Raw genomic sequence first — 16,212 nt, 5'->3', positions numbered from 1 at the left:
AAATGGGGATGTTCACTGATGATTGCACAGTGTTCAGTTCCATTCGCAACCCCTCAGATAATGAAGCAGTCCGTGCCTGCATGCAGCAAGACCTGGGCAACATTCAGTCTTGGGCTGATAAGTGGCAAGTAACATTCGCGCCAGACAAGTGCCAGGCAATGACCATCTCTAACAAGAGAGAGTCTAACCACCTCCCCTTGACATTCAACGGCATTACCATCGCCAAATCCCCCACCATCAACATCTTGGGGGTCACCATTGACCAGAACCTTAACTGGACCAGCCACATAAATACTGTGGCTGCAAGAGCAGGTCAGAGGCTGGATATTCTGTGGTGAGTGACTCACCTCTTGACTCCCCAAAGCCTTTCCACAATCTACAAGGCACAAGTCAGGAGTGTGATGGAATATTCTCCACTTGCCTGGATGATTGCAGCTCCAACAACACTCAAGAAGCTCGACACCATCCAAGATAAAGCAGCCCGCCTGATGGCACCCCATCCACCACCCTAAACATTCACTCCCTTCACCACCGGCGCACAGTGGCTGCAGTGTGTACCATCCACAGGATGCACTGCATCAACTCGCCAAGGCTTCTTCGACAGCACCTCCCAAACCCGCGACCTCTACCACCTAGAAGGACAAGGGCAGCAGGTACATGGGAACAACACCACCTGCACGTTCCCCTCCAAGTCACACACCATCCCGACTTGGAAATATATCACCGTTCCTTCATCGTCGCTGAGTCAAAATCCTGGAACTCCCTTCCTAACAGCACCGTGGGAGAACCTTCACCACACGGACTGCAGCGGTTCAAGAAGGCGGCTCACCACCACCTTCTCAAGGGCAATTAGGGATGGGCAATAAATGTTGACATTGCCAGCGACGCCCACATCCCAAGAACGAATTTTTAAAAAATTCTTAGTTATTTCAAAACTATTCATGGAGTACATGTGTTGCTTATTTTTCCTTCCTGTGTGTAGTACTTGCTCTCGTCCACATTTAATCTGCCATTGATGTGCCCACATACTTATTTTGTCCCACTTACTCTGTAATTGTTGAGCTGCTTCCTCCTATTCTACTGCCTCTTCTAGTTTGGAATCACCACTTTCCTTTGAGTTTCCGAGTCTATGTCATTTATGTAAATGAGAAACAGTGATGGTCCCAACATCCCACTCAATTCTTTTCCCCAGGTCAACATAACTCCTCTAACAAGTGCTTGTTGTTTACCACCCTTCAATCAGATTCTTATCCATTCCCAGGGTTTTCTCTGAATCCTCACAGCTTCAAATTTGAATTTTATGTGGGTCTTTGTCAAATGCCTTTTGGAGTTATGGTACAAAATGCTGGCAGAAATAAATATCTTTCAAAGTGCAGTGCATTTAATATTTTTCTTCAGCTTACCTTGTTACTATTTGTTTCTTACCTCATTGCCATTTAATCCAATCCATAGTTTCTCTTCAAGTTTACTAGCTTCTAACATTAAGAAGGCATTCGTAAAGCCATCCTTGATACTGGCAAGCTGGGCACCATCTGCCTCACAAACCTTACGAGCATCTTTCCATTTCAGCTTGACGGTAATTATTTTGTACGAATTCTTGCCATAACGAATGTACTTTGTTGCTGGCCGAGTTGTGGGTCCTATGGTTAAAGCACGATCTATGGAAGGAATCACATTCTGCACTTGTTATTTTCATTCAGATTTCTATGGATATACTTCTTTTAAAATCATATCAAGAGGACATTCAATTAATTCAATCTAACCAGAAAATGTTTTACTAATCTTAGTGTGTGGTTAGGCACTTAGTATCCGAGATGATGGGGCCGATTTTCTGAGTTTACACTGTCAGTAGAGAGCCTTGCCCAATGCCAGTGCAAATCAGGAAATCACAGGCCCACTGCCCATGAGCCTTGCCCAATGCCAGTGCAAATCAGGAAATCACAGGCCCACTGCCCATGATTTTTTGTCCATTGATTTCAATGGACGGAAAATTGCAGATAATGAACCCATGATCTCCCAATATGTGAGGCTCGCGGACAAGATTACCCACCATTAGTGCGTCCCTGATATGACTTTAAAGTGATCATGCTCTAATCTATAAAACTATTCGTCAAACAGTTTTTCATGAAGATGTCCCTTGAAACAGTATTTCCATTCTCATTCCCTGAGCCTCTTTCTTCATTGATTATTAAAATAAATCTGTCTTGGAAAAGAAAACTTCCCAACTCCACCTACATTTCATCATCAATAACTGCCTTTATTCAGTGCCTTTAATGTAGAAAACATTCCAAGGCACATTACAGATGGGAGGGGGAGAGAAAATAAATAAATCTGGTCCATCTCTCGTGGCATTGCATACAGGTAGTCAAGACCAAATTCAGGCTTCAGGTCAAGCAAGGCAGGGGACTATCTGAACCAAGGCAGGGAATAGAGGTGGACAGTGGAAGAGGATGGGGGGGAAGAAAGAAGGGGAAGAAAGAAAGGGGAGGGGAGGGAAGGGAAGAGAGAAATAGGAGTGACGAAGGGGGAAGGAAAGAGGAGAGGAAAGGAGGATGAAGGGGAAGAGGGAGTAAGGGGAAAGGCAGGGAGGGGGAAAGGAGAGGAGATATGGAGGAGGGAAAGGAATGAGGGGAGGGGAGAGGAGGGGGAGGATAAAGGAGAGTGGAAGGGGAAAAGGAGTGATGGGGTGAGGGGGTGAGGAGCGAGAGGAATGGGACATGGGACAGGAACAGGAAAAGGGAAATGGTGCTGGGGAGGGAAGAGGAGGGGGATAAGTGAGGAGATAAGGAGGGAGATGGGTGGAGGCAGCGTTAGTAACTACCTCAGAGGAGCATGGTGAGGATAAGAAACTACGTCAGCCCAGAGGGGAGTGAAAATGAATCTCAGCAGAGAGAGTGGGAGTTAGAAAACTGTTACAGTGGGGCAGGGTGTGTGTTGGGTACACGCAAAACTACCTCTGCATATGAGAGACCACTTGAGCTGGGATGGAGGGTTTGGAAAACTGTCTTTGTGGGGGAGGGTTTGTCAATGTTATTGGGACGCAAGAAATGTTTCCTTGAAAAGGGTTGCAATGATTTCTAATGGATCAATTCCTTGTTTGAGTGGGGCAAGGCTGTCAGAGACAGCATTCAGAGTGAAGAACAATGTGGGGGATACTATGTAGCAAAACAGTTATAGATTAATGGGGTTGGATATTTTTGATGTTGGCAGTGTTGTTGGGAGAACCTTCACCACACGGACTGCAGCGGTTCAAGAAGATGGCTCACCACCACCTTCTCAAGGGCAATTAGGGATGGGCAATAAATGCCGGCCTCGCCAGCGACGCCCACATCCCATGAACGAATAAAAAAAATGTCAGCACGGAAGTAGGGAAGAGATACAACTACAAGATCAAGAATTCAGAGGGTTAATTTTATCATTAAATGTTGGGCAGACAATGGAGGGCAGGTGATGGTGATGAAAGATGGTGGGAGGGGAAATTTTCACGGCCATGGGGATTTTATTTTCAATTTGGGGAACATTGACACAAAACTCAAAATACTCAGGATGTAAAAAAATAACTTGGAAAGACAGTCTAAACTTACCTAATACTCACCTTTACCGAGAGGAGCTGCAGAATTGCTGCATAGCCACCTGGTGGCTAGAACATGAGCTGCATGCAGATTCAAACCAAGCTTTTTAATAGGGAATTACATAGAATCAAAGGCTCTTATGACTGGAAAACATGACAAGTGCTGAATGCTTTATATGAGGAAAACCTATTAGAGCACCACCTACAGGCATCACAAATGTAACGTGGGGATGGGGACAAAATTAATATTGAAGTCCATAAAGAATGTTGGCAGTTGACAGGACACATCAATTTTAATAACATATAGATAAAGGAACAAGTGCCAAGCCGTGGTTGGAGAATTAGGAGATGTGACCAAAAGCTTGGTCCTAATGATGGTTTTGAGAGGGCTTTTAAAGGTAGAGAGAGAAGTGATGAGGTGGAAGGGTTTAGGGAGTGAATTCCAGTGAGTAAGGCTGAGGTGGTTGAAAGCTGTGCCACCAATGGTGGATAAAAAGAAGGGGCTGAACACAAGTCAGAGGACTGAAAGGTGGGGAAGGGATTTTAGGCTGGAAGATGTTGTAGTGATAGGATGCGGAGAAGCTATGGTTGGATTTGGGATGAGGACAATGGGGGTAATGTTCACCTTCACCACTTGGGTGGTTAACTGGTGGAGTGGATTGGCCACCCAATATAAAACATGCACAATTTTCATCTCTAAAACAGTGGGACAGGACATACCCAGATGGTACCAGAATGATACTGGGGCTCAGGGGTTAAATTATGAGGAGAGGTTGCATAAGCTTGGCTTGTATTCCCTTGAGTATAGAAGATTGATGAGTGACTTGATTGAGGTGTTTAAAATGTCAAGAAGATTTGATAGAGTACAATCAGAGAAAATATTTCTTCTGGAGGGAGAATAAAGAACAAGGGGACATAATTTTAAAATTAGAGCTAGGTCATTCAGGAGTGAAATCAGGAAGCACTCTTTCACACAAAGGGCAGTAGAAATCTGGAACTCTTTCCCCCAGGTGCATGGTTGCTGGGACAATTGGAGCTTTCAAGACTGAGATAGATAGATTATTGTTAGGTAAGGGTATCAAGGGATATGGAGTAAAGGCAGGTAATTGGAGTTGAGGTACAAATCAGTCATGACCTAAATAAATGGCAGAGCAGACTCAAGGGGCTGATATTCCCAGAGATAGTGATACAGGAGGTGGGGGCACAGTGGTATACAATTGCAGGGGGGGTGCAGAATGGCCCTGGGAGTCCTCAACACTGACTCTGGACCCCATGAATTCTCATGGTTTCAGGTCAAACATGGGTAAGAAAGCCTCCTGCTGATTACCATCTACCGCCCTTTTGATCGGCAGCCCATCCACCACCTTAAACATTCACTCCCTCCATCGGTGCACCGTGGCTGCAGTGTGTACTATCTACAGGATGAACTGCAACTCGCCATGGTTTTTTTGACAGCACCTCCCAAATCCATGTCCTCTACCACCTTGAAGGACAAGGTTTAGCAGGTGCATCACCTCCAGGTTCCCCTCCAAGTCACATAGCATTATTACTTGGACATATATCGCTGTTCCTTCATCATCGCTGGGTGAAAATCCTGGAACTCCCTACCTAACAACATTGTGGGAGAACCTTCACCACACGGACTGCAGCGGTTCAAGAAGAAGGTCCACCTCCACTTTCTCAAGGACAATTCGGGATTGGCAATAAACCAGCCTTGCCAGCGACGCCCACATCTCGAGAATAAATTTTTAAATGTACCACTCACAGTTGTTGAAATGCTGATTAAGATTTTAATGTCAGCAAAGAACCAATGGAATAGAAGCTCTTTGCTAATGTCAGAAAATTTAAAAATAACATTTATAATGTTCACAGACAGCCCATTTGAAAGCTTGATTTGGTTGCAGTTATACTGTTACAAAGCCATGACAGTGTGAGACTAATCTAATGCCACTTCTGCTAAATTAAATTGATGGAAAGTCATTGCAGATTCTGCAATTAGAAGTGATTTTGGCATTGAATTAAAGAAGGAAAGACTTGCATTTATAAAGCACCTTTCACAACCTCAGGATGTCCCAAAACGCTTTACAGCCAATGAAGTACTTTTGAAGTGTAGTCACTGTTGTAATGTAGGAAACATGGCAGCTAATTTATACACAGCAAGGTCTCACAAATAGCAATGTGATAATGACCAGATAATCTGTTTTAGTGATGTTAGTTGAGCGATAAATATTGGCCAGGACAGAATTGGCACAAAATTGCCCCATAAGAGAACACAGTTAGAGCTAATCTGGTCAGCAGTAGCTTGGTAAGTTAAAGAAAAATAATGGAAGCAACAGGCTCTCCCTGTTCTGAGTGGTGGAAGTATTCTGGCATGTACATGGGTAATGAAGAATCTTAAACTGAACTGAATTTGTCTTGGTAATCACTGTTTGCTCACAGTCTTTATTATTCAAGCTTGTTTACCAGATACATTTTTAGATTTATAATAACACGCCCTGATAGCTCATACAAAAGGCAACCAGTTCTACTCACCTTTGTACTTTTGGCATATAAAACCTCTTTTAAGCTCACAGTAGTCATCTCTCCAGAGTCCAGTTCCTGGCCTTTTGTTTACACTCACAGACACACAGTCAGTATTCCATATAATAAAAGCAAAAAATAACCGTCATCACCAGATACCAGCATGCCTCTGTAAAGTTACCAACTGAAATGAATACTTAAGCAATGAATGCCAGACAATAACTAATTGACGATGTGCCTTGCAGATTTCACATACAGGACTGTGGCAAAATGTCAAAGTCGGGAAGATTTTTTTTTAACACAAAGAGTAATAGACTTATGGGGGGTCATTTTAACTCCCAAGAATGGGTGGGTTGGAGGCAGGCAGGAGGTTAAAATAATAGCTTTTTGGAGCGGGACCGCAATCTGGCTCCAACTCGCCCACTTCTGGGTTTGACCAGGCGTGTTTGGATGCGTGCACACAACAGACACCAGAAAGTCCCACCCTCACTTAAAGCCGGCAGGCCAATACTTAAAGGGGCAATGTACCGCATTGAAATAGTTGAGCTACTTAATATTTTGTGTATTGGAAAATTAAAATGAATTTAACCTCACCTGTTCAGGTTTCCCATCGCTTCCAAGTCAGGTGAAAGCAGGCGGGAAGGGCCAGATCCATGAGGTGAGTGTCTATATTGCACTGCTTGTGGGCCTGGAGGAGCAGGAGTGCTTCTTCCAGGCCCATCAAGCTCACCTGGCCAAAAGGAGCCCTGCGATCAGCCCCCTGCCCCCGACGGTGGATTCCCACCCCCCCCACCCGATTCTGGACCTCCCGATGCCGAGGCTGGCTGGACACCCCAACCCCGATGACGATGCTGACTGGACCCCTCCGGATATCCAATGCTGGCTGACCCCCCCCCCAACAAAATCCGTTCCCAATGCTGGCTGGACCCCTGATGTTGTCCATGACCCCCTCCTCCCCACCCACCTCCAATTTTTTCCAGGACCCACAATCTCTCTCTCCTACCCTCCCCCCTCTCTGATTCACTGCTCCTTTCCTAGTGCCTCTCAATCCGGCTGCCTGGTGCATGGGAAACCCGGAAGCACAAATACTTGCCATCGATTGAGTTGTGATCGCAGATTGTGATGCACTCATTTGGCTTCCAGGTTTCCCACGCGAATATCTAGGGACGCAAGAGGTGCCCGGCTCCGAGGTAAAATCATGCCCATGAAATAAGTTACTACAGAAATCCAGTGAAGTGGATGATATAAATGGGTTCAAAGACAATCAAAAAGGTTTCTGGAGGCAGAAGGTTCTGAAGGATATAAGAAGTGGAGAAGAAATAGAGATGTTCTATGACAAAAGAACAACTTTGTGCTATCAGTGGGGAAGTTGTCTTGCCAGGAGCATTTACCTGAAATGTGTTGCCTGCAAATGGGCGGCCACATGCAAATGCGGAAATTATGTCATATGATGTAATTCCCGCACTTGCATCCTTAGCATCATGGCGTGCAGAACGACCATTTACAGTGCGGAAGCGGCTTCTCAAAAAACAAGTCCATTTCTTTCCCTTTAAATTTTTTTGAAGCTGACACTATCACACCATGACCACTTTCCTGAGGCCAGTTAAGAGTGTGGACCACCTTCTGATCCATGCAAATGATCCTAACCCTGGGGCACAACTAATGGACGGTCTGATGTTCCCCATGCCCCCCTCCCCCACCAGATCCACCCGCAAAGGGCTTCCCGAAGAAATTCGGCCCCTCCATATTTAAAAAATTAACCAGCTAATAGTTTTAATGTAACGGTAAGTTTTCATCGTGTTTTAGAAAATTCCTACTAAAAGTACAAATGCTGTCTGCTGCTGCTGTTTCTGTAGCCCTGATAGGGTAACTCATCGCTACTAGACTAGAGAATTCATCAAGACAAATAGAGACTATTACTAAAAATTAGTCTACTCCACAGCCTAGAGCACGTGGGGTGTGGTTGGTACTTACATGATCACCATAGCTGTAACTTTGTCCTGTTGGATAACCCTTGGCCCAGTTGGTATAAACTACTCCCTTTCCTTCAGTCCAGAGATATTTACCCTCACTATTAATATCATTTAATCCAATCCAGGCATTCACAGGAAAACCATTCAGGGTCATGGTAACAAATGCTGCGAAGGAAAACAAATTAAAATAATTTGAGATTATGTATTTATTCGGCACTGTAACAACAACTGTTTGCATTTACATAGCGCCTTTAACGTAGAAAAAATGTCCCAAGGTGCTTCACAGAAGTGTAATCAAGATATAAAAATAGAATCATTAACTAATTTAGGAATTAGCATTAGGAATAAAATGATCTCTTGCACACATATTTGCAAGATATATAATCCTGTAATAATTCTACTAACACTCTAAAAAATAAATGGGCACAAGAATTGATCCGTGGAAGTGTTGACTTGGAATGGAAATTTGAGCTATAAACTTGTCATGCAATAAATGAATCATAGAACTTTACAGCACAAAAGGTGGCCATTCAGCCCATCGGTCCTGTGTCAGTTCTTTGAAAGAGCCATCCACTTAGTCCCATTTTCCTGCCTTTTCCCCATATTCTTTTAAATTTCTATTTTTCAAATCCACTTCCCTTTTAAAAGTTGTTATGGATTATGCTTCCACCACTGTTTCTGGGTTTTTTTTTCATTCGTTCATGGGATGTGGGCGTCGCTGGCGAGGCTAGCATTTATTGCTCATCCCTAATTGCCCTTGAGAAGGTGGTGGTGAGCCGCCTTATTGAACCGCTGCAGTTCATGTGGTGAAGGTTCTCCCACAGTGCTGCTAGGAAGGGAGTTCCAGGATTTTGACCCAGCGATGATGAAGGAACGGTGATATATTTCCAAGTCGGGATGGTGTGTGACTTGGAGGGGAACGTGCAGGTGGTGTTGTTCCCATGTGCCTGCTGCCCTTGTCTTTCTAGGTGGTAGAAGTCGTGGGTTTGGGAGGTGCTGTCGAAGAAGCCTTGGGGAGTTACTGCAGTGCGTCCTGTGGATGGTACACACTGCAGCCACAGTGCGCCGGTGGTGAAGGGAGTGAATGTTTAGGGTGGTGGATGGGGTGCCAATCAAGCGGGCTGCTTTGTCCTGGATGGTGTCGAGCTTCTTGAGTGTTGTTGGAGCTGCACTCATCCAGGCAAGTGGAGAGTATTCCATCACACTCCTGACTTGTGCCTTGTAGATGGTGGAAAGGCTTTGGGGAGTCAGGAGGCGAGTCACTTGCCGCAGAATACCCAGCTTCTGACCCGCTCTTGTAGCCACAGTATTTATGTGGCTGGTCCAGCTAAGTTTCTGGTCAATGGTGACCTCCAGGATGTTGATCTTGCGGGATTCGGCAATGGTAAAGCCGTTGAATGTCAAGGGAAGATGGTTAGATTCTCTCTTGTTGGAGATGGTCATTGCCTGGCACTTGTCTGGCGCGAATGTTACTTGCCACTTATCAGCCCAAGCCTGGATGTTTTCCAGGTCTTGCCGCATGCGGGCTAAGACTGCTTCATTATTTGAGGGATTGCGAATGGAACTGAACACTGTGCAATCGTCAGCGAACATCCCCATTTCTGACCTTATGATGGAGGGAAGGTCATTGATGAAGCAGCTGAAGATGGTTGGGCCTAGGACACTGCCCTGAGGAACTCCTGCAGCAATATCCTGGGGCTGAGATGATTGGCCTCCAACAACCACTACCATCTTCCTTTGTGCTAGGTATGACTCCAGCCACTGGAGAGTTTTCCCCCTGATTCCCATTGACTTCAATTTTACTAGGGCTCCTTGGTGCCACACTTGGTCAAATGCTGCCTTGATATCAAGGGCAGTTACTCTCACCTCACCTCTGGAATTCAGTTCTTTTGTCCATGTTTGGACCAAGGCTGTAGTGAGGTCTGGAGCCGAGTGGTCCTGGTGGAACCCAAACTGAGCATCGGTGAGCAGGTTATTGGTGAGTAAGTGCCACTTGATAGCACTGTTGACGACACCTTCCATCACTTTGCTGATGATTGAGAGTAGACTGATATTCCCTGACCTTACAACCCTATGCATAAAAAAATCCTCCTAACCTCTCCCCTATTGCTTTTGATGATAACCATGAATTTATGCCCTCAAGTTGCCAATTCACTGACCACTGAAAGTTATGCCCTCTAGTTATTCACACACTGACCAGTGGAAACAGTTTTTCCCTGGTAACGTTATCAAAACTATCATAATTTTATCACAATTCTCCACATAGCTAATGGAACTCATTATCCGCCATTCTTTGACTTGTGTCTTTTAACCAACTTCCTAACCATGCCATCATATTCCCTTTAATACTTTATTTTATCTTAATTTTATTAACACGCCTCCTATGTAACACCGCCTTTTGAAAAAGTACTGTGAGGCATATATTCTTCCAAGAGGTAAAAAGAAGCAAAGAACCAACTTATACTCTATATTTGACAAAGTATAATTAAGTGTGAGCTAATAGAACTGGTAGAAAACCAATCAATAAGGTATTGTAGAACACCATGATAAAACAGATTGTGTGTAATTGCAATGCAGACGATGTAGGGATGGTACTCCTGATAAGTTGCATTTCTTTATGAAAAATAATAATGGTAATTTTCACTTTCACCGACTGGGCAGTAATCTGGCCATGCGGATCGCCCACCCATTGTAGAACCCACCTGATTTTCATCCCATTGAAATCAATTACCCCCCCATCCCGATATGAAGATGATTTTTAAAAATGTAATACATCAAAAGAAATCAAAATAGATGTATTTCCTAATAAAAAACCGAGGCTCCAAAATCACATTGTGGGATATTAATGTACAAACAGAATACTTATCACATTTATCTAAAATTTCTATCTATACTATTTTAGCTGAAGTAATAGTTCATTTACTTTAATGGGTTAATGTTTTTGCTAAAATAGCAGAACAAGGAATTTCAGATGAATTCATTCAGTGTCCATGCGCTATTTATTGCTCATTGCACAATTTTAGTGCCTGACAGAATTAAAGTGGAAAATGTTAATGTACTTAACCCCAGACGAAGTCGATTACTTTGCCTCATATGAAGATCAATTTGATCTTATCGCTCCCATTGGTCTAAGCTATTTATTGCTTCATAAATATGGACCAAACTTCATCTGGGGTTAAATTGAAGCACTGATTTATTAATATTGAAGAATAGATAATAAACAATCTGTCCAATTTAGTACCCAGGCTATCATTTGCACACTGGTTGGTGTCCATTGCCACAATATCTCCTGCTTCTGGGAGACAAGATACACCTTATTTAGAACAAGGAGAGAAAGTGTCTCCATAATGAAAGCAAACCAATTAAAAGCAATTCCATGAGTAGAGGGACACTCCAGTCTTATTCTATTATTGCCCATTCTTCCGTACCTTGTTCTTTAGCATTTTGAATCGATGCCAGGTTTCCTCCTTTTTCTATGCAAATCCTTCTTGCATCTTTCCAAGTCAATTGCTGCACTTCATCTTCACCATAAAATGTGAAACACTGAGAAAGAATATAAAAAATGCCAAATAATTACAGTATATAAAATTTAGAAGCATATATCCTGAAGCTGCTCTTATGAGACAATTGATTGCAAATTAAAGATCAGAAAATTGAGTCTAGAAATGGACGATTCTAAAACAATCCATCTACATCCATGGATTCTTTGCTACTTGCAAAATAATTGTATTACCCTGTTATACTGCAATTTTTTGTCAGTGCAATTTAATTTTTACATTATAGTAACAAAAAAAATGTATTATAATTAGGGATTGAAGTCACTAATCTGATAGCACTTCAAATTATGGCTTATGGTGTGAGACCAACTTGAGGAGATCAGCTCAACACATCAGCTTCATACTGGCTGTAATATAACGAACTGGCAGGAAACAAACTTATCAATTTTAATTTGAAAGGTTTTGGTATTAGTAAAAAACTGACTGTCCCATTTGATCTTTGCTAATAAGGCATTTAACCAGCATTTAGATGTCATGTAAGCATGCGTATATAAAGATTTGTTTTTCCTGATGCATATGGAGTAGACAGTAGAACACTACCACAGAGTTACACTCCTGTAAAATTATTGATTTAACTGTTTAACTTGTTTAAAATGTTTCTTTTTGTAGCGTTGGGTTAGTATTACAGTTGTAAATCTAAAGACATTTGAGTAGCTTTATCACTGCAAGTTTTGTGGTTGTTTCAGCTTTTATAGTGTGTTTGGCAAAAAATCTGATTGGCCGGGCAGGTTAGAATTTCTCTGGACCCATCAACAGTTTAAGGGTTAAAAGGCAGTACTCAAAGTGCAATAGTATTGTTATTGTCCTCTGATTTTACTCACTACATACAGAGACAACGCCTTTAAAGACGGCAGGGCAAATATGTCACCTAACCATTGACGAAGTGATCGAGAGCATATGTCACTCTGTTGATTTATTATTCCAGATATTTTCTCAGGTATTTGCCACATAAGCAACCTTTGCATTTCCTATACTCTGGAGTGGACCCTATCCTGTCCAATATCTAGGTAAATGATAGCATGACCCAGGGATTGTAACAAAGAATTCTTACTCTGTACACTGGCGATTGGAATATATCAAGTGCTGCCACATAATTTTCCTCAATCTCTGAATGGCAGATTCAACAAAACCACTTACCATCTCAAGACACAGGCTTTGAACTAATAAGTGATTTTATTTACATAAGATAAGTGAATGAACAGTATGGAGTTTAATAAAGTGAGATATGTATTTCCCTCTACATGCCTCAATATAGAAAACAACGATGCCACTTGCTTTCTCTCTAAACGTGAACTTTTAAACAGAAGTGCACCCTACTGTAAACTCAGATTGACCTGCCTCCCTGGCCAATCTGGCACTAACTTAAAAACTAAATAGCTTTGCAACTCTTGACTGTGACCTTATGGACAATCACTGCTTTCTCTGCTTGAGAACAGCTAATGTAAATTGGTACAGTGAGGTCATTGTCCATTGAGCTGTCACTCACAGAGAGCCCAGCCAATCAAGGGCCCTGCCCTCTTATCAAATGCCTCAAAAACAGTTGTAAATCAAGGTTACTACTCAAGCAGGGCCTATCCTTTGATATGTGACGAGTAAGTTTCTTATAGTCTAATTGGCTGTGTACCATGATGTGCAAATGGAATAGAATGACACCATAAGTTATCCCAAAACACTCTTGAGGAACAATGTGGACCATCTTTGATAATAGTGTAAGATGTTTGGGACTGCAAGTGATGCCACCCTAAGTTAACTGACACTTCAAGCCATCATTATAGAGGCCAAAACAAACTTTGACCTTGAGGATGAGACATCTGTTCTGAGCTGTTAGTTTTTTGCTGATAAGGTGCCTTGTATGACCTTGGGTGTTAACCCCTTACATGCTGCTTCTAGCAGCACAAACCATAAGTTAAAAAATTGAATATATTTTTCACAGCATATTATAATGGATCTATGTGACTGCTAGCATTATTATTGCACGTGTATAGTCTGAAAACAAATATTTAAGCAATTACAATCAGAAACTTATAGCTTGATTATACAGTCTGATCAACACCTCTATGCCTTATATAACAGTGAACTCTATTCCCTTTCGAAATAGTCACTAATTTCAGTATAAGCCTTATTTTTGTATATACTCCATCAATTCTGCAACCATTGAAATAATTGCAGTAAAATATAATTTAGATAATTGCAGAAGTGATGAAATGCTTTGTTAGTAGACTGGATAGGAAGGACCTATTTTCCTTAGCAAAGAGGTCAATAACCAGTGGGCATGGATTTAAAGAAATTGATGGAAGGATTAGAGGAGAGTTGAGGAGAAATTTTTTCACTCAGAGGGTGGTGGGGGTCTGGAACTCACTGTCTGAGAGGGAGGTGGAGGCAGAAACCCTCAACTCATTTAACAAGTACTTGGATATGCACTTGAAGTGCCGTAACCTACAGGGCTACGGACCAAGAGCTGGAAAGCTCTTTTTCGGCTGGCATAGACACGATGGGCCAAATGGCCTCCTTCTGTGCTGTAAGTTTCTATGATTCTAATGCCTGAATACATTTAACAACTAACTCGCATTAATACTTCTGATAGCAGTATATTTAGAGTCCTTAAAGTCATTCTGTGTGGGTGAATTTCTGTCGGGATTTTCCCGTGGATCTGCTGTAACTTTGGAGGAAGAGCCATAGAAACCCCGGGAGCATGACGAAAACAGTGTCAGAAATATCTAGCATGCATTTTGTCTGTTACACTTCTGGTGTTACATTTTGGGCATCACATATGTGTATATGTAAAGTTCTGTGTCACTCTTGCATCTGATTGGTACAAATTTCATATTCATGATACCACAATCTAAAGAATGGCAGAACAGACTCAAGGGGCTGCATGGCCTACTTCTATTTCTATGTTCCTAGACCAGTCAACAGTTTATACATATGAGGGAAGTACTGAGGACAGAGCTCACCTGATGAATGTGTGGGATCTGATTACATCATTTACATCTTATAATGAAGCTGGCACTGGCATTGGCCATTAACACAACCTTCCTTTCCCTGCCATTTGTCTTCACCGCAAAACGCAGCGGGCTTACACATTAAATCTCATGACCCACGTGCTCTCTCAGTCAGTTGTGAATGGAGCCTCAGAAAACCAGAACTTAGATCAATGAGGGTACTTGCAAACTGCACTGAAGAATTAGCAGACTCTCACTGCTAGAATCTTCCCCAACAACTGACTTGCTGTAACTTTTTGTACCTTTTAAAATTCACTCCTGGGATATAGGTGTCACTGGCAAGGCCAGCGTTTATTGCTCATCCCTAATTTCCCTTGCGAAGGTGGTGGTGAGCCGCCTTCTTGAACCGCTGCAGCCAAGAGCATTTCATCAGAGACCTACCTAATCACTTTTTAAATGTTTAAATTTGTGAAAACACATACCTTCTTTCCAAATGGAATCCAGTCATGTGGACATCCTCCCGGCCCAGGTGCTTCAGTGGGAGCATATGTTGCATTAATTGAACTGTTACTTCTTTCACATATAAAAGGGAATGAACGGCCACAACTTATGTCATTCCAGAATCCTTGTAAAACGAAACAAAATAAAGATACAAATTATTCTTAAGACAAAAGTATACTTCCATCAACAAGTTTGCATGGTAGATTTAATTTAGTAACATTTTTGGACTGGCATGTTAAAGCGAGATATGATAATATATTTCTAAAGTCTCCTCCCACTCATGGTGGCGAAGACCACTGTTAAACTGTTTTCTGCTCAAAGTTGCCATGATTCACAAGTGAAATGTTTGCTGACAGAGTCAACACAGAAGGCAAAGAAAGAAAGAATTTAATTTATATATCCCCCTTCACATCCTCAGCACGTGTCAAAGAATTGCACAGCCAATGATTTACGTTTTGAAGTGTAGTCGCTCTTATTTTTGTAGGTAAATGGAGTAACCAATTTATGCATCGCAAGATCCTTCAAACAACAATAAGATGAATGAGCAGTAAATCTGTTTTGGTAGAGGGAGGAATGTTGGCCAGAACACCGGGAGAACCCCCCGGATCATTTTTTAAAAAGTGCCATGGAATCTTTTGTTTATTCTGCCAATGTGATAAGTTGCTGCAGGAAGATATTTGCATTTTAAATAACAACAACATTTCAAATAAGAACTAATTAGTTAACCTGTTTGAAGTTAAAGTTAGTGGCCCTGATTGTGGTCTCTCTACTGGCCTGTTTATGGCATATAGTTAGACTACAATTACAAAAAATTACTTCCCGCCCAAGTCCCGCCCGCAGCTATTATCAACCAGGCCTCACTCCTGCCCAAAACAGACGGGAACTTCATTAAGTTGTGGAAATTACAGTCCTATGGCACAGTCAGGACCTCAATGCCACTTTGGTGTCTTTTGCACGGGGTCTGCCCAGGGGTAAACCCACCCACTACACAGAGTGGGAAACAGGCAGAACCAACATCACTTAAAGGGATCACTGGAAGCCAGTCTGGCAAGAACAAAAATATTTTATTTAGCAGTTTTTTGGCTTCAGGATGACTTTCAATGCTCTCCCTGCTCTTTGTTAATAATCCTCTGCCCCATCATCACTCC

General features: G+C 42.4%; 1 protein-coding gene across 1 annotated transcript in view; it reads right to left on the bottom strand.

Moving 5' to 3' along the window:
- mrc1a (mannose receptor, C type 1a) overlaps nt 1–16,212 on the bottom strand; it is a 151,654-nt gene that overhangs the window by 26,984 nt on the left and 108,458 nt on the right. The window contains exons 20-24 of the mRNA XM_068007082.1: nt 15,046–15,188; nt 11,493–11,607; nt 8,066–8,229; nt 6,104–6,209; nt 1,426–1,658 (exon numbers count right to left, since the gene is read on the bottom strand). Of these exons, the coding sequence (XP_067863183.1) occupies nt 1,426–1,658; nt 6,104–6,209; nt 8,066–8,229; nt 11,493–11,607; nt 15,046–15,188 (761 nt within the window). The remainder of the gene's footprint in view (nt 1–1,425; nt 1,659–6,103; nt 6,210–8,065; nt 8,230–11,492; nt 11,608–15,045; nt 15,189–16,212) is intronic.

The sequence above is a fragment of the Heptranchias perlo genome, chromosome 2, assembly GCF_035084215.1.
Source record: "Heptranchias perlo isolate sHepPer1 chromosome 2, sHepPer1.hap1, whole genome shotgun sequence".
NCBI classification, from domain to species: domain Eukaryota; kingdom Metazoa; phylum Chordata; class Chondrichthyes; order Hexanchiformes; family Hexanchidae; genus Heptranchias; species Heptranchias perlo.
This window is presented reverse-complemented; position numbering and strand designations above follow the sequence as displayed.